At 41.2% G+C, this 23,087-nt stretch overlaps 1 protein-coding gene and 1 long non-coding RNA gene across 3 annotated transcripts in view; one reads left to right on the forward strand and one right to left on the reverse strand.

Moving 5' to 3' along the window:
- LOC142074791 (uncharacterized) overlaps window positions 1–1,122 on the reverse strand; it is a 244,618-nt gene extending 243,496 nt beyond the window's left edge. Inside the window, exon 1 of the long non-coding RNA XR_012670706.1 lies at window positions 308–1,122. This is a non-coding gene — a long non-coding RNA (uncharacterized LOC142074791). The remainder of the gene's footprint in view (window positions 1–307) is intronic.
- A 7,395-nt stretch (window positions 1,123–8,517) lies between these two features.
- Window positions 8,518–23,041, forward strand: LOC142075062 (perilipin-2-like). 2 transcript variants are annotated; one of them, XM_075136062.1, is made up of 9 exons: window positions 8,518–8,621; window positions 10,799–10,855; window positions 10,934–11,129; window positions 11,785–11,867; window positions 12,366–12,651; window positions 12,973–13,157; window positions 13,891–14,025; window positions 14,728–15,018; window positions 21,830–23,041. In XM_075136062.1, exons 2-9 carry the CDS (start codon window positions 10,826–10,828, stop codon window positions 21,962–21,964), a joined length of 1,341 nt encoding a protein of 446 aa, XP_074992163.1. In that variant the 5' UTR covers window positions 8,518–8,621; window positions 10,799–10,825; the 3' UTR covers window positions 21,965–23,041. The 2 variants fall into 2 exon arrangements, with proteins under 2 accessions (XP_074992163.1, XP_074992165.1); XM_075136064.1 differs by lacking the exon at window positions 8,518–8,621 and adding an exon at window positions 8,687–8,787.
- The last annotated feature ends 46 nt before the right edge of the window (window positions 23,042–23,087 follow it).

Here is a 23,087-nt window from a genome sequence, read left to right on the forward strand (position 1 = left end):
TGCTCCCTAAACAAAAGTCAGCCATACAGATTCTGTTTTAACTTCTACTGCTTAAAACAAATAGACCTCTTTTTCTGCTCAACAATGTGACAGGAGAACAAATTCCACCAATACAGAGCAGTACAGTAAGAAATATCATTATCTGCCCAGGACAGGGGAAGAAGGCACCTTTCCTCATTGGACTGACTGACTTGCGGAAAACAGACTCCACAATCTATAAGATTGTAAAGTAGGTATGTTTATTCAGCGCTGGGCAGCACGGGGGGTAGTCCCACCAAAGTCGTGCGCGCGCCAACGCGGTATTCACCATAAATATATACAGCAAAGTGTTACATATACATAAAGTTTCGCAATACGCCTATACATATGCATGACCTGTCCCTGCTTCGTATTAAAATGAGTTCCAAGACATTATTTCCATGAGCCCCTCCCATCTGCGCTTGCGCATTGCCTCCTGGTGGTGGTCGTCGGGGGTCGTGGGGGTGAAGGTTAGTGCTTCCTCTGTCACCGCTAGTAACCTTCTGTTCTTGCGCAGGCTCAGTTCCTTGGCTCTTGCCCAAACCGTAGGGTTGGTTTTAGCTGGTTTCTTAAGGCAAGTTCTTAGTTCTTATCAGGAACTGTCCTTGTGAGGAGCCACAGTTAATTTACACACAATAGTTAACAAAGTATCAAACTTTATCTGCTGATTCAATCCTTTAACTACTATCTATCATTCAACTACTAAAATTCCCTTAACCCCTTCTCTCATGACCACCAAGAAGAATCTGAGGTCTACCTATAAGGAAGAGAAGACTTCTTGCAAAGCCTTGGTAGCAAAATATACAAGCCAACTATTCTTATTATTTACTTATTATGTATATTCACGTTACTGTATTATAAAATGTCCTTTGCTTACTGCTAGAGAGATTCTGACCCTTGCTCCCACAGAACACTATCTTCCTGGGGTGGGGGAGAGCGCATCTTTTTTTTCCAGCCCATTTCAAGAAGACCTTCCCAGAATGGTCCTTCAGTTTGCTTCTGCAAAGAAATCACTTCTCTCTTCTTGTTCTAGAGCAGAACAGATAGAAGACTATTCTGGAACAAAACAGGAATTTTCACTTCTCTGAACTGCTTTATTATGCCTCTTTTAGGATGCATACCAAACACTTCACAGGCACTCCACTGTTTTCCTTACATTGTTGTTATCTGAGACCTCCATTTGTTTCTCATTCACAGTCATGTGGCTTCTCAAGTGTAAAACATTCAATGCACCCATGACAACCACAAAATTAATTAACCCCTTTCTCAGGGGTGTCTATACTGGGAATTCTAGAGTATTCCAGGGATTTTAGTTACTAATATGTATCACCATTATTTGTAGTACAGGAACACCTGTGACTCACGCAGCCCAGGGACTCACTCTGCCAGAATGCAATAATTAGAGATAGTATCAACCCCTCAACAGTCCTTGGCAGGCTAAGAATTCAGGTTCTGGACATGTTTTTCTTCACAACCAAGTCCCCTTCTGTATTTGATGAACTCAGAGGGGCTTATCCAAAATTCTGAAAAAACTAGTGTTAATGTTAATCATAATCAACATTAATCCTCAGTGTGTTCTTGTCCTGTGTAAAGCCCTCGCCCAGAACTGGGTTAAAAACCAGTTAATAAGAAACCAGAACGATGAAGCTAGTGAGTGGGTGTTTGATTGGAGGAGATCAAGATGTATGTGTTTTAATTTAAGAACACTATGGTGATAGATAGTTTAGTTTGTTGTGGATTCTATATTGCTCGCTTCTGTAATTTTAAACAATGAAGATTTGTTGCTTAGAAGTTAGATAACTAACAGGTGTGTGTTTGTAACTGTGTGGAGTAGTAATTAATTATAAGCTGTGTGTTTTAGAGGTAGTGATAATTAATTTTAGCTATGGAAACTATAAACAAACGTGGTCCAAGCATGGCTCAGGGACAAATTGCGACCCTATAAGGTAAAGAGGAAATAAGTGCATGAAGAGTTCACTACCCTGCCGACCACCAGAGACCACCCGAGACCCTCAAGGAGACCCTAAAGGCTTTAGTGCGCATGTGTCTAGGATGATGTAATATTATAATTAGTTCTCGGAAATGTAATGAATATGTAAAAGAGAAATTTAAAATATGTATGAGAAGCATGGATATAAACAGAAAGGTGACTAGACCAGGTGTGCTTGATTTGTGGCAAGTCCACCGAGCACCCAGGCCTGAATAAAACAATACCTCTCCTGAGCGTGTGGAATTGGTTACTTGCACGCCGGGCACGAATCCGCTTTTCGGACAACAGTTTTTCGGGCACGAATCCGCTTTTCGGACAACACTAGGAACTTACCTCCTGAGAACCTTGTCTTGGTAACAAGGCAGGGAGAAGGAGGGGAGGGATGTTACCTCTTGGATGGACCAAATTCCGCAAATATCTTAAAACAGAGATAGGTGTGGTCCTGTTGTCCGAAAAGCGGATTCGTGCCTGCCATGCAAGTAACCAGTTCCACACGCTCAGGAGAGATATTGTTTTATTCAGGCCTGGGTGCTTGGTGGACTTGCCACAAATCAAGCACACCTGGTCTAGTCACCTTTCTGTTTATATCCATGCTTCTCATACATACTCAGTACTCACCGGGAGTTATGCCTTTCCTTACCTCTCCAGGAGGGGGTCGGATTTGTATTTTCGGATTGTTCCTAAGACAAATCTCACATTTGTTACTCACACTTTTAGCAATCAATAACATTTTAGTCCCTATTGCATATCGTTTTACTGATTCGACCATTGCTTCTGCTCCCATATGTGTCTCAGCATGGGTTGTGACCATCAATTTCTTCATGATTTCGGGAGTTACTATACATTGTCCATGTGAAGTCATCCATCATCCTTCATCATTCTTTCTGCACTGTAATAGCTCAGGCAACTTATTTTCTTTTTCGTTATAATTTGGGGTGTGGTATTTAGTGCCACACGCTTGGCAGCTTCATCTGCCTTTCAATTTCCTTGTATCACTTTTGAGTTTCCTCTTTGATGTGATTTACAATGAATCACAGCAACTTCTTTGGGTTTTTTTTGTACTGCTTCCAATAAATTTAAAATCTCTGTTCCATACTTTATAGGTGAGCCACTGGCAGACAAAAGTCCTCGCTCTTTCCATATCGCTCCATGGGCATGAACAACTCCAAAAGCATATTTAGAGTCTGTATAACTATTAATTCCTTTACCTTTAGCCAAATTTAAAGCTCTTGTCAGGGCTATGATTTCTGCCTTCTGGGCAGATGTATTTGGAGGTAATGCTTTTACTTCTCGATCTTCGGTTAAAGTTACCACGGCATAGCCAGCCCTCCTTTCTCCTTTTACAACAAAGCTGCTTCCATCAGTAAATAATTCTTCATCCGGAGTCTGGAGAGGGACATCTTTCAGGTCTGGCCTGCTGGCATATACCTGTTTGATAACTTGTAAACAATCATGGTTAGGATCACTCTCTTTTTCACTTGGCATTAAAGAAGCAGGATTTAAAATTGCACTTACTTCAAAATGATGTCATCTTGTTCCACTAACAGAGCTTGATATTGTAGATTGAGGGGGTGCCATCTTGCAAATGGCCTCTTTTCTATCATTTCCCAATCTTCGTTGTCCTTGGGAAATCTCAAATCCCAAATAAATTACAGTTTGTTTTGCAATTTGTGCTTTCTTCTCTGACACCCTGTACCCAGCCATTCCCAAAAAGTTTAGGAGGCTAACAGTCTTCTCTTTGCAGATCTCAGTAGTATCTGCTCCCAATAGGGTGTCATCAACATACTGAAGGAGGGTGATTTGATCTTCCTTACCGGACCACTGTTCCAATTCCTTGGTCAGGGCTGCTCCAAAGATGGTTGGGCTATTTTTAAACCCTTGTGGCAGCACAGTCCAGCAGAGCTGAGTCCTCCTCCCAGTCGACGGATCTTCCCACTCAAAGGCAAAAATCTTTTGACTGTTTTCCTCCAGAGCTATACAAAAGAAAGCATCTTTCAAATCTAAAACTGAGAAATGTGCATTTGATTCATTGATAGTTGTTAGCAGCGTATATGGATTAGGGACTAGTGGATGAATGTCCACCACTAATTGACTTATTGCTCTTGAATCTTGAACCAACCTATATCCTTGGTTATGTGGCTTTTTCACTGGAAGGATAGGAGTAATCAGATTGACATTCCCTTAAAAGTCCATATTTGAGAAAATTATTTATTATTGTTCCAAACCTTTTCTGGCTTCTATACTAATAGGATATTGTTTCTTTCTTACCGGTTGAACTCCTGTTTTCAATTCAGCTTTTACCGGTTCCACATTTTTCGCTCTTCCTGGTTTCTCTGTCGCCCAAACAAAAGGGTAAACTGCATCTTTAATTTCTTCTGGTATTTCTTCAGATTCTTCTGTGTTTGTCTGTAATAAATAAACTTGGGCTTGCCAGGCATTAGCTTCAGGAAAATGAACTTGGATTCTTCCTTTCTTTAAAGTTAATTTGTGCTCCCAATGTATTCAATAAATCCCGTCCTAAGAGAGGCATGGTGCATTCCGGTATATATAAATTCATGCATCAATGTTTTTCCTCCAATTTTACATTTTAAAGGTTTCAAAAAAGGCCTTACCTCTTTCTTTCCTGTGACCCCAACAATAGATACATTAAATTTACTCATTGGTCCTTTACATGTATTTATAACAGAATATTTTGCTCCAGTGTCCACTAAAAAATCAACTACTTCATTTCCCAGCTTTACTGGAACCAGGGGCTCAGCTGGGAAAATATCATTTTCTACCCCCGGTCCCCATCATTCAGAATCCCCTCCCATCATAAGCAGATCAGCTTCAGGTGGAATTTGCTGTGGCCGAATCACAGCAACTTTCTTATTCTCTGGACACTCATTTTTCCAGTGTCCTTGTTTCTTACATGCAGCACATTGATTGATCCCTAACCGAGTAAACTGTCTAAATATATTTCCACATCCTCTACCTCTGCCCCTCAAGTATCCTCTACCTCTACCTCTCAAATATCTTCTTCCCCTACCTCCAGCAGATCCTTGGGCATTCACAAAGGCAGCTGCTAGAATAGCAGCTTTCTGCTTCCTGTCTTTTACTTTTTCTTTCTCCTGATTTTTCTTTTCTTCTTCTTCTCTGTTATTATATACTTTATAGGCAATCTCAATCAACTGTGATATAGTCATCCCTGTAATGCCATCCACTTTCTGCAATTTTTTGCGAATATCAGGGGCAGTAGTAAATATTGCCCTGTTCTCATCACTTTCAGGGTCTAAATCCGTCCATTTTGTGGCCGCCTCACATAAGCGTTCATAAAAGGTAGACGGATCTTCTGTTTTCCCTTGAATTATCTGGGTTAGTTTTGCTAAATTCTTTGGACGGGATATTCCATTTTTCACCCCATATAAAATCAATTGCTGATACTGTTTTATCATCAATTTCCCATCATTACTGTTAGGATTCCAATTTGGGTCTTGAATCGGCATAAAATGAGCAGGACCTTCTCTTGCATTTATTCTTTCATTTTCCATATTGGCTTTTTCCAATACCACACTCATCTCTTCAGGAGTAAACAAATTATTTAAAAGAATTTGGATATCTTGCCAATCTGGATTATGATTTTCAATAATCATCCAAAAGGATCTATACACCTTTTCAGGATTTTCTCTATATGACCCTGCTAGTTCTTTCCAGTTCATTAAATCAGAAGTCGTAAAAGGTACTTTCACAAATACTGGTTCCCCCCTTGGGCCCACAGCCTGACGAAGGGGTGGTAATAAAACAGACCCCTGTTGGGTCCCAGTTCTGCCAGCTATTGGACTAAACGTATTACTTCCCCTTGCTCCAGTTTCAAAACTTTCAGTTTTACTTGGTGCCACCAACATCTGTATATCTTCTTCCTCTTCTCCTAGTTTTAAACAGCGTTTTCCTAGACTACAAGCAGAACAACAATGCGCTTTTGGTTCCTTGTCCTCCATCATCATCATCATCACATTAGAATCTGAGTCTACAAGTTTACATTTCTTCCGAATTTCATGATCATTTCTCAAGGTAAAGAACAAGTCCACATAAGGGACCTCATCCCATTTGCCCTGTGTCCTGGTTTTGGCTGGGATAGGGTTAAATTTCTTCCTAGTGCTGTGTTTTGGATTTAGTATGAGGAGAATGTTGATAACACACTGATGTTTTCAGTTGTTGCTAAGTGCCCTCCTAGTCCAAGGACAGCTTCCGTGCCTACTGACTGAGCTAGGTACACAAGGTGGGAGGGAACATAATCAGGACAGCCAGCCCAGCGGGCTAATGGGGTATTCCATACCATGTGACGTCATGCTCAGTATATGAAGGGTAGGCGTGATCCAGGAAGTACCGATCGCTACTTGGTTATCGGTCAGCGCGGGTGGTGAGCAATTGCATTGTGCATCACTCATTTTGTATATTCTATCATTATTATTATTATTATTTTCCCTCTTCTGTTCTATTAAACTGTCTTTATCTCAACCCATGAGTTTTTCTCACTCCTACCCTTCCGATTCTCTCCCCGTCCCACTGGGGGGGCGGGGGGAGTGAGTGAGCGGCTTCGTGGTATTTGGCTGCCTGCCAGATTAAACCACGACACCCTGTCATCTACAAAATAACATAAGTTGCAAGATAGTATTATATTGCAGTTCCCAATTCTGGCCATTTTTCCTCATCTTCTAATTTATACATTGGCCACCATCTAGTACAATACTCAATTAATTTCTCCTTTCTCAAAGGATCTCCCCCAAATTTTCCCCAATGTTTTATGATGCATCCAAGGGGAGAGCAAGGTGTTACTTTAGACTGTTGAGTTCCCATATTTTTGCCCAAAAAGAACGTTCTTAACCATGATTTCATATACTCCAGTCGTCACTGTCAAACGCATATGAATATACCCTTTTTACCTTTGGCGCCACAATTTCATATACTCCAGTCGTCACTGTCAAACGCATATGAATATACCTCTTTACCTGTGGCCACAATTCCTTACCAAATGCATGCACAATTTTATACCCCAGAACAATATCTCATTCACCTTAGCGTTGCACCGTTGAGTCGCTCACCTGCTCTGGTTGGGGAGGATACTCACGGAGTCCCCGATCAAAAGCTCGGTGCACGCTGGAGTCCAGAGAGCAGGGTCTCCCCACCGAGAGCCGGCAAGTCGATCCGGGCAAGGCTTCACAGCAGTCCCATCTGGGTCGCCAAAAACTGTTGTCCGAAAAGCGGATTCGTGCCCGGCGTGCAAGCAACCAATTCCACACGGTCAGGAGAGATATTGTTTTATTCAGGCCTGGGTGCTTGGTGGACTTGCCACAAATCAAGCACACCTGGTCTAGTCACCTTTCTGTTTATATCCATGCTTCTCATACATATTTTAAGTTTCTCTTTTACATATTCATTACATTTCCGAGAACTAATTATAATATTACATCATCCTAGACACATGCGCACTAAAGCCTTTAGGGTCTCCTTGAGGGTCTCGGGTGGTCGCTGGTGGTCGGCAGGGTAGTGAACTCTTCGTGAACCCGTTCCTTTCTTTCCTTATAAGGTCGAGGTTTGTCTCCCAGCCACGTCTGGACCACGTTTGTTTATGGTTCTCGTTTCCAAGGTTACTCTTCACTAGAGCCTAACAATACTTCCAGGATACACAATTTAGACTAGTTACAATTCTACACACCTGCAAACACAACACCTGCTAGTTACCTGACTTCTAAGCAACAAGTCTTCATTGTTGAGAATTACAGAAGCGAGCAGTAGAATTACAGAAGCAAGCAGTATGGAATAGTAGATACTGTACCTACTGCATCAGTGAGGTGGGGTGAGGAGCAGAAAAGGCCTTGACTCTGTGTAAGCACTGCACAGCAATAACGAAAACATCCCTGTGTTATCAACACTGTTTCCAGCACAAATCCAAAACATAGCCCCATACTAGCTACTATAAAGAAAATTAACTCTATCCCAGCCAAAACCAGCACAGTAGGACAAGTCCTGGTTAAGAGGTGGTGGGTGAAGGAAGAGAGGTGATTAATTTAAGACTGACACAGCCAAATCTCTTCCCTCAATTTTCCCCAACTAGATGAGATTAAAGATTTGCATCAGAGAAGAGAGAGAGCGTTTTGTTTGTAACCTACCTGTTCCTGGCTCGCTACCTGTGGGCCTACACACCTCGTCTGAAAGCCTGGATCAACCACTTTTTCTGGTCCTTGTGTTTGTATTAAAGTACTAAGAACTGTTCTTCGGAAAGATCAGTTGAACAAGAGTTTCCTTTAGTAAGTTTTCTTTTTTTGGAGGAGGCTCTACCCTCCTGTTTAGATGCTTGACTGGTACTGGGGACAGCACGCTTCCTCCCCCCCCCTCCCCCCCCCCCTCCCCCCCCCCCCTCCCCCTCCCCCTCCTCCCCTGCCGCTCCCCGCCGGCCGGCCGCCCGCGCCCAGCGGCGGCGGTGACGCGCGGCGGCGGTGACGCGCCCTCCTCTCGCGAGAGGGCGGGCGACGCGCGGCCGGCGGCGCCGCTCCCCATAAATAGCGGGGCGAGGCCAGGTCTCCCTAGGTGGTGGCGGCGCCCGTGCCTCAGGTGGTGGCTCTTCTTTCCCCGGGTGAGTACCGCCGCCCGCGGGGCTCACTCCGCAATATGGTGGAGCTTGGCGGCGGAGCGGGCAGGGGCTGCAGCTCCAGCTCCGTCTGCGGCTCGCCGCGGGGCTGCCCCCGCTGCCTCTGTCATCGCCGCTGCGGTCCCCCCGCCCCAAATCCCGGTGTATTTCGGTAGGTTGCCTAAGGCACTCCCGGGACCAGAAAGTCCCGAGACTCTTGTCGCCCCCGGCAGCGGCGTTGGCCTGCCCCATCCCCGGAGAGGGCCCTGGTGACTGGGACGCCGTCCTCCCTTGGGCCCCGCGGTTAGCTAGGGCAGGCTTCTTGACTCTTCTGCATGGCCCTTCTTTCCCTAGCGAGGGGGGAAAGTAGAAATTAAATTTGTGACTCACTTTCCTGTTCAGGATCTTTTGCTGTCTCTGAAATACGCTTTTGTACTGTGGGCTTTGATTCAGACATCTCACTCACCTGCTCAGGTGAAGTGGATCTGACTTTTGCCAGAGCTGAAGCTATTCAAGGGATCTCCAAAACTATGCAAGATCCTAGCTACCTCCCCTGTCTTTAAGAGCAGGAATAGCTTCACAGACTAGCTCTCCTATTTTAGTGACTAAAATTCAAATCCATGCCATGTGTGGCTGGATCTTTTGGGACACATTTCAAATACTGAATAATCCTTAAAGTAAGGGCCCTTCTTCCTTCAGAGGCCAGATTCTGTGCTGTTAGTTTCTTCTCCTGTTCTATAACATGCTCTGCAGTTCAAAGTGAACTTCAGTTTACTCTAAGTAATCTGACTTGTCATGCTATGTGAGAAACATAACATGTTTCTGGGGATATTTCAATACTTGATAGATGAAAGGAAAACTTCTGTTACTGCTGTCTGTTACCTGCTTGTATGTTCCACGTATAGTGGTTAATCTCATTACAGGCATTACCTTATGGCATGTGTGTGTTAATATGTGCAAATATGCCTGTAAAATGTTAACAGCGTGATGTTGTCCTTGTTCCCCATTATGTAATGGGGAAAAGTTTTACTTGACCCCAGGCAGAATATTAACATACTCCTTTTGATATTGTTATACATATGAGAAAGAAAACTGCTGTTGGCTCTTTGATAAATGTAGCAGAAAGCCTTGAAAGCCACAGTCGTTTCGAGGACTGACTTCTAGCTTGCCTTTCTGTTGCCTTCATGTATACAGGTTCTTATGGAACTTAAGTGTCATGAAACTATCAATGCAAAAAGTGCTTCTTGCAGATCTAGTTCAGCATGCATGCATAGGATGATAGTGCACTTCTGCGTGTTCTCCTTATGTGGTACTGCAATACCCTCTCCTTTTATAGGGTTCATATGGGGAGAGCTGTTAGTATTTTCTCCATGGGAATACACGTTGGAAAATAACTGAGTAGTGTAGGCTTGTTGAATGACTGGTGTCTGCAGCCTGTTTCAGTGTGGGATGGGTAATAATTAAGCCTAAATTAGCATAAAGGAGAGTTATTTTCTGCAGTGGGAAAGTCCTGTGCTCTGTGTGTTATAGGAATGCTAACTTTTGAGCAAGCTGAGCAGGGGGAGCCCTACATGGGCATCAGGCATGGCACTAGAGATAATGAGCTCCTTGAGTTTAGTGGAATGACTTGTGAGAGTTGAGCTGAGGTTACTGAAATGAGTACTTCACCTCAATCTTCCATGTGTTTTCAAGATTTGGACAGCAATGATGACTCAAATTTCAAACTTGACTCCTTTATGCTAACAGAAGATCTAATCTGATTAAAGATATTGGTGGTGGATTCTTCATTTGACTTAGACATCCTAAACTAGAGTTTTAGTGACTTGTTGGCTGGTGTTTCTTTGTCCTGGCTCAACAGATAAGCCCAAGTGTGTCTATTTCTTCTAGAAAAATAAATTAATCCACCAGTTGGTAACTCTTTAGTAATTCTGCAGTGAACTGCTGTACCTCAGAGCCTGTCTCTTGCATGTGCCCTACTTTTGTTGCCTAAACCAAACAAAGTAACTAGGAAACAAAGTTTTGTATTTCTAAATTGTTACAATAAAATGTAATTCCTGTATGCAAGAATGTGAAGATCCTAATCCCCTTGATCAAAGGGGTTGATTACAAAAGGGTTGTTGGTTTCTAAGTCTGGTCATTAGATGAAGTGGATATGATAATGCTCAGATATGCTTCTTTCACAGGCTGTGTAAGATTCAAGACCTGAAAAAATGGCATTGGCAGCAATTGATCCACAGCAGGTACATCTGAGTTAGCCCCCTAGTTTATGTCTAGTTCAGAAAAATAGGAGTCAACTAACCTCTTTCTCTTTTAAACAGAACATTGTATTGAGGGTTGTCAACCTTCCCTTGGTGAGCTCCACCTATGATATGGTGTCCACAGCTTACGTCACCACAAAGGATAACCATCCTTATCTGAAGTCAGTATGTGAGATAGCAGAGAAAGGAGTGAAGACGATTACTTCAGTAGCCATGACAAGTGCTATGCCTATCATCCAGAAACTGGAACCACAAAGTAAGGCAAAGATGGAGCTGTTTGACTTTAATTCAACTGATTGCTTTATGTATCCAGATGCACTTAGAGTTTAGCATGGTCATGCTGGTCTGGAGTGCTGTTTCAGGTAGCTGACTGAACCTGTTGCCTGGCTTGTTGAGTAACTGATTACAGATGAGTATGATTTAACAAAAAAAAAAAAATCCAGAGCCAAAGCAGATTCCAGCTTTTGTAATACTAAACTGACTGACTCCTCTTGATATGTGAGATGGTTATGTAGTCTCTTGCTCAACACCTTCCTCACCTTTCACCTGGTTTCAAATGCTACTTTGTACTTTCTGTCACCAGGAACAACTTGTGGTTAAATTTGGCAGCTATGTCACAGGAGCCTGGTTTCATGAAGTGGCAGAAGGCCAGGTGCTTCAGCTTGTTCTAACAGTTGCTTGTAAGGTATTGAATGGATTTTCTCTGCCTGCAAGTGAGCTTTTTTTTCTGGCACTGTAAACCTGTCTTGTTCTTGGACTTTGCTGCCTCAAATCTCACTAAAAAGGGGAGGAAACTACTTTAAGAGCATTGTTGCATGAGCTCTGTTTCAAGAGGAATTCTCAATTGGAGTTACTTATACTAAGGAAAAAAAAACAAAAATTAAAACCAACTATTGTAATTTCTTTTATAGTTGTAGTTGCCAACAACTATGTGTGTATAGGTCTAGACAAAATTGAAGAGAGACTGCCTATACTGAATCAACCCACTGACAAGGTAAGTTCTTTCCATGTACATATGCTAAGCAGAAGAATTATACACCCTTCCTCTTTTCTGTTACCACTAAAAATACAGGGAGACAGATTTCAATAAGCCTGAAGCACAGCTTAAAAGCAATGAGGAAGTAAAAGGTGTTTCTGTAGAATTGTTTGTTGCCTTTGGGAGGCCATTAAGCCTTTTTTTTTAATTTGCCTACCATTTGACACATCTATCTTCAGCTGCTGTTCACTGGTGGGCATCTTTTAAAATTTAAGTCCTTGTGTCTTTCCTGCTCAGTGTGAAGCAAATAGTGCCTGAATTACATTCACTGAAGTGTTTTGAGCTGAAGGCTGTGTGGTAGTCGTATTTTGTTTTGTCTTATACATATGTTTTCAGGGCAGAATTTCTCCTAGATAACCAATAGTTGTACAAGCTTTAGCATAAATTTATATTTCCTGGATTATGTAGCTCTCACTAGAAAATATTTCTAGTGAATCAACCTGTTTCCTATGGCAGGTTGTCGCCAATGCCAAGGAGGTAGTTGTTGGAGCCAGAGAAGCTGTAACAACCACTGTGACTGGTGCCAAGGAAACTGTTGCTCACACGATCACTGGAGTTGTGGGCAAGACTAAAGAAGCAATGCAAGACAGCGTAGAAATGACCAAGTCAGTTGTCAATAGCAGCATTAACACTGTCCTGGGAAGTTGTGTGGTGCAAATGGTGAGCAGTGGAGTGGACAGTGCTCTCACTATATCAGAGACCTTTGTAGACCAGTATCTCCCACTTACAGAAGCAGAACTAGGTAAGACCAATTCAAGGTTTGATTTTGTTGGAATGCTTGTATTGGAGAGAAGCAAGCAATCATCCATTTATTACTTACTCTTAGTGGGGAGGGGGCACATGCTTCCCAAACTGCCTTTTGCCTTGCTGACTGTAATAGCATCTTCACAGGGAAGCAGAGTGAAAGTAAGGATTTCCACATGTGGTGGTTTATCAATCTACCCTGCTGCTAAAGGACTACTAAACAAGTCCAGTATTCAGCTGTTACTAAGCAAATAAAATTGCCTCAGACCTCTAAGTTTTTTCTTCCAGTGGTCAATTTGCTTCCTTTCTGCATATCTAGAGAAAGAAGCTGCAAAAGTTGAAAGTTTTGAAGTTGGAGTTCAAAAGCCAAGCTACTATGTTAGACTAGGATCCCTGTCTTCAAAGGTCCGCACGTGTGCCTACCAACAAGCCTTAAACAAAGTTAGAGATGCTAAACAGAAAAGCCAGGAGACAATCTCTCAGCTCCACCACACTGTTAGTCTGGTAAGTTTAAGCTTTCACTTGAGGTATAAAAAGCAAATGTTGGCATAGTTTTAGAGTGCAGAAAACAGCCAAAAGAGGCATAGGAAAACTGGAATTGCGCTCTCAGACTAAATGCATTTTCTAAATATAAAGCATTTCCCATTTCAGAGCTTTTCACCACCATTCAGGAGGGGTCCTAAATCAGGCTGAGCTGTAAACTAACCAGCAATTGCTTGTAATTTTAAGCACTGCAGAAATAGAAGTGATATGTTTAAAATCATATTCCTGTTTGAGTGCTGGGTTTGACACAGACTTCATTCAGTGAAGAAAGTGTCTTGCAATTTAGAAACACTTCAGTCCTTTAAGTCCTATTTGTTAATAAAATGTTGGATTCTTTATGGGCTTGCTCTTCTTGCTGTGGGTATCTCTGAGCATTCCTGGGTACTTCAGTAGTCTTATCCTAACAATGTACCTTTATGTACAGGACAAACTGTGTATAGAGTCATGGCCTTCTATACACTTTCAAATCCTTGTGTAGGATGCTAGTGGGGTAAGGGGAAATAGTTGAGGCACACACTACATAACATCTCAAAACTGCTTCCAGTTTTCTCTCCTTTGAAGAGAAGGAACACACTTAATTCCCTAAAGTCTTTTAAAGTATTTAAAAAGGAGGTTACAAAGCAGGTAAGGTAGGGTAGCCCTAATGGAACTGTTTAGAGTCTTTGCTTTACTTCCTTATTTGGCTGTATTTCAGATCGAGTATGCCAGAAAGAACATGAATAGTGCCAATCAGAAACTTCTTGATGCTCAGGAAAAGCTTTATCAATCCTGGGTAGAATGGAAGAAAAATACAGGCCAAAATGATGGTGATGAACTGCATGTAGCTGAGGTAAATAGATGTAAATGTAAACCAGAAATAAATGGATTGTATACTGTCAAGGTAATGGCAAACTTAACAGTCCCCAAAGTGCGCAGCATCTTAACAGCACGAAAGCTTATGTGCAAATGTGGAATCTGAATGCTGAAGCTCAGGGCAGCTGACTAGTGACTAGTATGAAAAGTAGGGGACACCCAAACTCTTAAATGAGCCTACTTCCTGCAAACACTCTGGGGTTCATTCTCCTGTCAAGAGAATGCTCATCCTGTTTAGCATGTGAACCTGTGTTGGGATATCCATATCTGGATCAGCTAGGACTTGCCTATCTGATATGGCCAGACAAGAAATAACAATTTCTTGGCATACAGCAGTCTTAGGCATAGACTTACTGAGTTGTATATGTAGCTTTAAACAGTGGTTAATTGATTAGAATATACTTACCTGCTGTGACTTGTTATCCAGAGTTGAAACGAGCTTGCTTATCTGTCCCTGGGTAGAAGCTATCAATGTTTCTGTTCCACAAAGTACTTGAGCATTGAAGAAATATCAAGTACTTTCAAGTCTCTGACTCTTCAGACTTAAGACCTGTTTTATTATCTGCTATAGCTTTATTTTACTTACATCCCCTCTACTTTGCTTCTTTATGTATCTTGAGCAACATAAAGCTGCTACAGTCATAAAAAGATAATGTGCTGTTATGCTTTTTGTTTCCAGCACATTGAGTCAAGAACTCTAGCTATTGCATGGAGCCTCACTCAACAGCTTCAGACCACCTGTGTCACACTAGTCTCAAGCCTACAGGGACTGCCACAGAATGTGCAGGATCAGGTTTACAGTGTTGGGTCAATGGCAGGTGATGTCTACCAGAGCTTTTGGTCAGCATCCTCCTTCCAAGAATTATCAGACAGCTTTCTTACCACTAGCAAAGGACAGCTGAAGAAAATGAAGGAGTCTCTGGATGATGTGATGGATTATCTTGTTAACAACACACCGCTCAACTGGCTGGTAGGTCCCTTTTACCCACAACTACCTGGCATTCAGCATGCTGAGAGCAAAGGTGAAGGGGAGAAAAATTCCAGCCAGAAAGACAAACAGCCTGAACATGCTACTGAATAAACTGCATAGCATGCATATACTCTGCTGACTGACCAAACAAGTGGCCTTAGCAAATGTAGCTGTCAAAGAAGCCTTGGAGGAAAAATCCATAAACATAGGAGTGGGGGAATGATACAGAGAAAGGACACTCACACATGGGCTGTATTGCCCTGTGTAGTTAAGCCACTCTAAAAAAAAAAATCACTGTCTTGAATGCCGGAATATTGGCAGCTTACAGTTGTCAAGATGCCTTGTTTATCTGTCAAGTTAAGAAACCTCACCATGCTTATTAATGGTATTAATACCATTAGTCTAAATGAAACCTACCATAGCTAAAAGCATTTGATTTGTTGCTTAATCTGTACCAGAATGATACAAAAGCCTTACATACTATGAAATGCATTTAAAAGCCCTGCAGTCTAGCTGTGTACACTTAAATTCCATGTTTGCTGCAGATCATGCATTTGATTATTATGGATCTGACTGTCTCAAATTCTACTGTTACACAATTCTTCACAAAAGTTCTGTGAGTGCAGAATTCCACAGCTGAAAGTGGGGTTTCTGAACAAGTCAGCTGGAGTTACTTAAATGCTGTGACAGTGCTAACATTAACTATATAAACTTAACTATTGTATAAACTTAACTATTGTATAACACAGTAACCTGACCACATAAAATATCTCAAGTTGGAAGGGACCCATAAGGATCATCGAGTCCAACTCCCTGCTCCTCACAGGACTACCTAAAACTAAACCATATGACTAAGAGTATTGTCCAGATGCTCCTTGAATTCTGACAGGCTTGGTGCTGTGACCACTTCCCTGGGGAGCCTGTTCCAGTGACTGACCAAATCATTATCAATACATTTTTTTAATATGCAGTATAAAGACAAGATTCATGCTGTTTGTACCCAGGTGCCTGCTGTTGTCTGGGTGGTTGTTTTTTTTGTAGCCATCTTTTTGTAATTCATTTTGTATGTTAGTAATAAATGCTTCAGTAGCTAAAGTCTGTCTCCATTTCAGTGGTGTTTAAAACAAATGTAACTTGCTGTTCTGTGACTCCTTCAAACTGGGTCCAGCAGAAAGCAAGCTTGAAATGCAAATGAAGTAGACATGCATTGAAAGTGTATTTGTGTGTGTATGTATAGATAGGTAAGATATTGCTGCAGCATTTCCTTCCTCCCTTTCAGTTCCTGTGCGTGTTTCCATTCAGTCTTAGCTTTACTGCTGCTTATTTGGTGCTTGCTGTTGCCTGCCCTTAATGATCACCTAAGCTGTGAGCTGATGGATATTCTAATATTGAGAAGAGAAGGATATGGACAAAAAAAAAAACCCCTGTCCTGTCTTTGCAGTAGGTGTTCTGTGTGCATGAGACTGCTGGCTACCTTCTTTGGCTGCTGGCTCCCTATAAACAGTATGTGCTTCTCAGCTGTAAACAGTAGTTTTAACCTCTTTAGCTTTATTTACCCTCTTTCGAACTTGAGTGACTAATGTACATTAACACTCAGCTACTTGGGTGGAATTGTTCCTCAATAAATCCTGTGAATCCCTCCCCTGGAAGAGAATTACAGTCACTAAGAAATAAGCTTTCTTGGTTTAGGGCTGTCCAGGTAAGTTGTGTCTGTGTTCTTAAGGCATGCCCTGGGCAACTGTGAGTTGTAATCATTTAGTGTAGTAATGCTGGCCACCATTTTCAGAGAGGTCACCAAATAGTGTGAAGCAAAAACAGAGTTTAAAGGAAGCTTGTCACCTAGTGACATGTTGCTACATGGAACAATGTCTACACCTGGTACAATGTGGGCACTAAAGCAAGTTACATGTAGTCTAGCCTTCTAATGTGAGAGGGCTTGCTTAGCTGTTAAGTTAGGGTTGGTGTACAAGTGTTAGGAAGATGGTGTTTTAAGCACAATATTAAACAAAACTGTAACAACAGAGGATTACAGATAAAGATTCTGTAACTTCCAGCTTTAAATAATTGCTTTTTGTAAGGGGGGTGTTTAACATGAAATTAACATGAGATGGTGAGATACTCCTTTCCAGCTAGGGCCTGAGTTAAGACTTCTGGAATTCTTTCAGCAATTAATCCTGTTTCCTTTAAGTATTGAATGAGTCCAGCCAGAGAACATCCTTTTTAATCTCAACTTGTAATAAAATTTGTAGAGTGCATCCACTGTTGTAGAGGTGCTTAGGAACAGAATAGGACTAATCAGGTCTGGGAGCAGCTGGCAGTTCGAAGAAGGGAATTCCCATTCTTAAATGTATTTTAAAATCTGAAGGCTGTGGGCCTTTATTCTGAGGTGATCAATCAAATAAGATATTCAAACTGTTCACTTTCTTTTGAGGACTGAGAAATAAACAGTACCATCTAGTATTAATGCAAGAGCGATACATGTCTCTGTTCTGCCTTAAGTTGCACTACTGTTTCATACTCTTAGATGGCTGTCCAGCTTTACTAAATGTCAGCAAGCAGATGAAGTAGAAAGCGAGGAAAAATGTTACCAGCCTAGACCTTCAAATCATTTCTTCCTCACCATGCACTGTGACTTCTGACAGCTGACCTACAACTGGTGGCTGCAAATAGGGGATTGCCTGGTTAAATTCTTACCTAATAGTTGGGCTAATAGCCTGTTATACCAAAATGCTGTACACAGGTTCCTGTATCGTGCTATTGTGGTGTGTGGTTGTGGATCCTGCCCGCCCCCCCAAAAGTGTATAAGGTTCTATCCACCCCCCCCAATAGAACGAGGAATCCTTCCTTGGAGGAAAAGAGGGCTGAATAACAGCAAATCAGTAGGTTCCTGGTTTATTATATTGAATAAAAGTCTCTGGATTGAAATTATTAGATTCTCCTGATAAGGACGGCACTGGATGTTTAAACAGAATTGCAACTGTAGCTTTCATGGGTATCTTCTTGCTGGTAATCTAGTACAGCATATTCCTAGACTCTATTCTAATTACAAGTCTACACACAAAACTTGGTATTTTTCTCTAGCGTGGTTAGAGAGAGAGACTATTAAAATGCCTGCTGGAGGTAAGAATGATGTGGACACCTTCCAAAGCCATCTTTGTTTTTTTGGCCACAGTGGACTGAAGCTGAAGTGCATGCTAACAACTGCTGAAAACTCTCAAATAGAAGGAGGAAAACCTAAGATATTAACAGAGCAGAGCCTGCTTCTAAATTTTTCCTGCCATCTTACCTGTTATTCTATAATTGTGTGTATCAAACAGCTCAGCTACACTGCACAGAAACTTGCTTGCTCTTAGTCCAAAAACACTTTTGAGGATATAGCTTGGGCTAGAAAGCTGTGAAGTCTCTCTGGAACCCTTTGAAAAAGATAAGACCGGATATGTTGAAAATTATAGGAAATAGTTGATCCTATTTGCAGCAAGGCAGATAAACTAGATGAAATGGAACCAAGTGTCAAAGGCTGCTAGTCACACAAAAACTGGGATGGTAAAGGTAACAAAGTAGTTATCACTGGTAAGGTTATTTAGAATTCAGAAAATGATTGTTTCTCTTTAAGAGATCACTCAAAAATCATTCATGCTTTCCCCTTTCCAAGCTCATTTAACAGGGAACTATTATTCTATCATTGCTGATAATCCTTTGCTACAAAAGTTTTAAAAATAAGCATTCATAAATGGCTCCATATGGTATAAAAGTTTCGCAAACATCGTATTTATAGCAGCATACACATTGGTCAAATCCAAATTACAAGATCTGTATGAGGACTGAAGTTGCAGGGATATAGCTAGTTTGCCTCAAACTAAAGAAAGGTGGAAAGCTTTTGAAATGTCTCCCATTCCTTAAGATGACTTTTTTGCAATGATCTTTTCCAAACTGCAACTTACAGTAATACTATATAGCTAGTAAAATAGGTAAAAGGATTTGGAAGCAACTGATGAATTATTTCTCTTTATTTAAAAAAAACAAAACCAAACAACCAAAAATCACAAAAAATCACCCAAAAACTTAACTAAGCCATCTAATTAAAAAGAGAAAATGGAACCGAACTTATTTTTTAAGCATGATCTGTTGGTCATTTGCATGATCAGAAAGTCTTACATGCAACAGCTTGCTGGAGGTGTTGTGCACAGTGGTTTTTTCAATGTATTTCTTTTCATACTAAGATAGAAATTTTATTTCTTTTGGATAATACATTCTCTGATGCCTAAAAATAAGTGCTTGTTCTGAAAGTGCACAAAATAAGAACCATCTCTCAAATTGCTAGTGGCTCAGTTCTGAAAATATATTAAGCAAGAAAAAATGGATTAATTTAAAGTGAAGTTATTATTGACATTAAGATTTGTATATGAAGACAGCAAAACACTGAAGTATGTTTTGCACTATTCCATGCAAGGTTTTTGCAAGTTTTGCACTATTCTGTGTAAATGATCTAACTGCATCTTATAGAGAAATGGCACGAAGAACAGTCATAGCTGGCCTTACTCTTTGCTGCAAGAATTGACTTACTGCTTTGTTTCAACTTCCTATCAACTGTGAAAAGTGATATGGAACTGAAGGTCCTTTACCTAAGCAAACCCATAACACCAAGGGCTTTCCATGGTTTTAGTTAGACTGGTACAGATGTCAGAATATGCTATTCTAATACAATTTAGCATGTTCAAAACTGAGATAAAACATACTGACATCAACCCTGTTTTACTCTGATGCTGACAGATAAAGTCCAATTTGAAATTCTTTCATGGCTATGAACATCTTACTAGTACGTTAAAGGAGTCAACTGCTTATAATGTGTGCACATTAAGGAGATGAAGAAAGCACAAACTTAAATTGGAGCGATTATCCTGTTGTCAGTAAGAACAACATGGATATAAGTAATAAAAGTGTCTTAAACCTAGCATATAGTGAAATTATCACTGGTCAGACACAGTTACTGAACATGGTCATGCACCCTGATCAGTGTAAATACAGAATAAAACAACTTGTTTAAACCATCCGTTTGGGCACATTTAAAAAAGACTACTTGGCCTTAGTCTTGTTAAGATATCCCCATAGGAAATACAGGGTCATGTGCTGATAATGGGAAAACTTGTTGATTTCTCTAAGTGCAGTAATTAGAGTTTTAGGTAAACTACTGTAAGCAGAAAGGTGCAAGATAATTCTTGCTGGTAGAAAGATGTGTTTCCCCCATTCCTAGTGCCTTTTGATTTTTTAGGAGACAAAGATGATTGATCTCATTTTGATCAAGCTTAGGTTCTCAAAGTGGTCCACGCATTTCATTGTATTCACACTAGTGCCTGATAAGTGACATGCTGCTTAAATTCTTCTGAAGCCCAGTTTTAATTACTATTTTAATTAATATTTATAAAAGTCCCTCGTGCCCGATGGCTACCTACTTTCTAAGGAACTGAGTGATTCATGTTCAGTGCTTCAGTGCTATCTACAACCTGATAGCTGAAACAGTAATCCCTTTATCCTTTGATGATAATGATCCTCTATTGATGATAATGATCCTCTATTCTTCTGACATGTCCTCATAGCAGGAAAAGCATAGATTTGCCTTGCATACTACCTTTCATAAAAGTAAGTCATAAGCAAGGTGTTTTGCAGTTAGGGAATGGATTAAAACTGCTTCTCCAGTCAGCACTGAGCTTAAGTTACACAAATGCCTAGAAGCCTCTTCAAGTTGCTGCTTCTTTGTACGTGTGGAACCAAAGTCCTGTCAGCATGCAGCAATCGTTATGTGCTGATACTGTGCCTGGCTCCAAGTATGTCACATCACCAACATTAAAGCTAACCATGAATCAAACTATAGATATAAGTATTTTTCACTTGGGGCAAAAAACTTTTGTTTATGAGTAAATTGCTTAATTATATCCCATTTTTCAGAAGAGCCTAAGTAATCTAAGTCCTACTAAGGGGACTTAAGGGTTGGGACTTAAGCTCCTAAGTGTCTTAGCCAACATTTTTAGAAGTGTGTAACATCCATGTATCCACTAATGTCTCTGGCAATTCCTGAAACCTGGTGCTGCTTAACAGAACAGAATACTATACATGCAGTTAAAACAGAGGCCAAAGTGGGATTGCAGTTGCAGATATTTGTTTCCTCAAGGAAAGGTTTGATCATAGAATCATAGAATCATTAAGGTTGGAAAAGACCTCTAAGATCAAGTCCAACCGTCAACCCAACACCACCATGCGCACTACACCATGTCCCTAAGCGCCTCATCTACACGTCTTTTAAATACCTCCAGGGATGGTGACTCAACCACTTCCCTGGGCAGCCTGTTCCAAGGCTTGACCACTCTTTCAGTAAAGAAATTTTTCCTAATTTTTTTTGATGTGGTAGGCCAGCAGAGCAGTACAGAGCAATCCATATCAAGCTCCTCAGGGCAGGTTCCTTTGTACAGCCCATTGCTCCCAAGGAAAGAAGAAAGGCAAAAAAAGTTTAAAAACTTCCTTTCTTAATTTTCCAGTCACCATTTTCACTAAATACACTCCACTAAGTTCAGCTCTGTTCCATCTCTACTATAAAATCCCGTCATCGCATGTAGATGATCTACATCTTGCACAGTATTTGGTCTGTCTTAATGCTATGTGTTTCATATGTGACTGAGCATATTTCACTCTGTATTCAGTATTTTGGGTCTGATTTCTAGAGATGCTGAGCATCTTTGTCTCCTGACTTCAGTGAGGAGTACTGCACAAATTTATTTAGTTTTACTTTTAAATTGATTGAAATTTCATTCCTACGCAGGTTCCAGATTTCACTATTACAGACCTGTCTTCAGAGTCAGATGATATCCCAGACATTCTGGATTTGGATGAGGATGATCAACAAGACTTTTCACACACAAATGGCCCTTACACTACAGGGCAAAGACCTGAATAAAGAGAAGCATAAAAATGTCTTTTTGATACAATGTACTTTTGCCATGTTTAACTTATATTTCTTCTTTTTAAAGATGAACCTGCCTAGCTTAGGGATTTTGGGGATATTTTATTTAATCGCTACTGTTTCACTTAGCTGTACCAAAATTCTGATTTTTTTCCACCTAAGGAATGCATGCTACATTAATTCATTAGCATGGGTGTCAAGCTCCCATTCTACAAGCCAGGTATAGCCTAACCAGTGTATCCAACTGATCTAACCTTTGTTGATAATTTGTCCTCCTGCTGGCAGCAGCCATGAGAACACTCCAGTGCTTTGCATAAAGGACTGCCAACAAAAGGAGTTGATGAGGATTTGCCCACAAAATTTCCCCTTTCAGTCTACATGAAAAACACTTCTGCATCTACCTCTTTGCTGCTGGAAGGGGTCAGAGACTTTGTCCATCTCAGATTCTCTCAGGTTCTTTTTGTTAGGCTCTGTACCTACAGAGCTTAGAAGTTTAGCGCTTCCCTTTGGCAAGAGTGCTTTATGCACAAAAGGACTCCCTTTCTCTCTACATGCCTTCTGTGTGCAAAAATTTTGGCCATCCTGATGCTATCAGTTGTGGGGTCTGAGACTAGAAGAGGGTAAATGCTTAAAAAGTAAAGTTTTCCAGGAATAAGGATGACAGTTAAAAAAGAAAGGGGAAGAGACTGTAAAAAGTAAGGAAAAACGGAGGGCAAAGAGATACAAACAGATGTGGGACAAAAGAAAATTGCAAAAAAAGAGAGAGAATTGAAGGTAGGGATACTTCTGGTGACAGTGATGATCTTTTTATGTTTAAATAAAATCTCAGTCAAATATTTGCTAAGGAATGTCGAATCCGCATTTGCTTGCACACAGTGACTTCTGTAGGAGTTGGGGTGAGCGGGAACTGGACTGGAGGCAGGCTTGCTGCATTTCTTTCCGAGGATCAGGCCGAGCTCCTCCCACAGAGATCTCCTCCACATCGCCGGGGTGACTGCAGCAAGCCTGGAGATGTTGCATGGTGCTGCTTCCGCGCGGCCGCTGGCAGTTGGTACCACTGTGAGGTTGGCACCACTGTGAGGTTGGCACTTCTGCTCTCTCGCCATGTAACGCATGC

This window comes from Calonectris borealis, chromosome W, assembly GCF_964195595.1.
Source record: "Calonectris borealis chromosome W, bCalBor7.hap1.2, whole genome shotgun sequence".
Classification (NCBI taxonomy): domain Eukaryota; kingdom Metazoa; phylum Chordata; class Aves; order Procellariiformes; family Procellariidae; genus Calonectris; species Calonectris borealis.

Coding starts and splice junctions, on each gene's coding strand:
- LOC142075062 (XM_075136062.1), top strand. CDS start 10,826: ATGGCATTGGCAGCAATTGATCCACAGCAG. Junction 10,856..10,933: donor CAGCAATTGATCCACAGCAG/GTACATCTGAGT, acceptor TCTTTTAAACAG/AACATTGTATTGAGGGTTGT. Junction 11,130..11,784: donor CCAGAAACTGGAACCACAAA/GTAAGGCAAAGA, acceptor TTTCTTTTATAG/TTGTAGTTGCCAACAACTAT.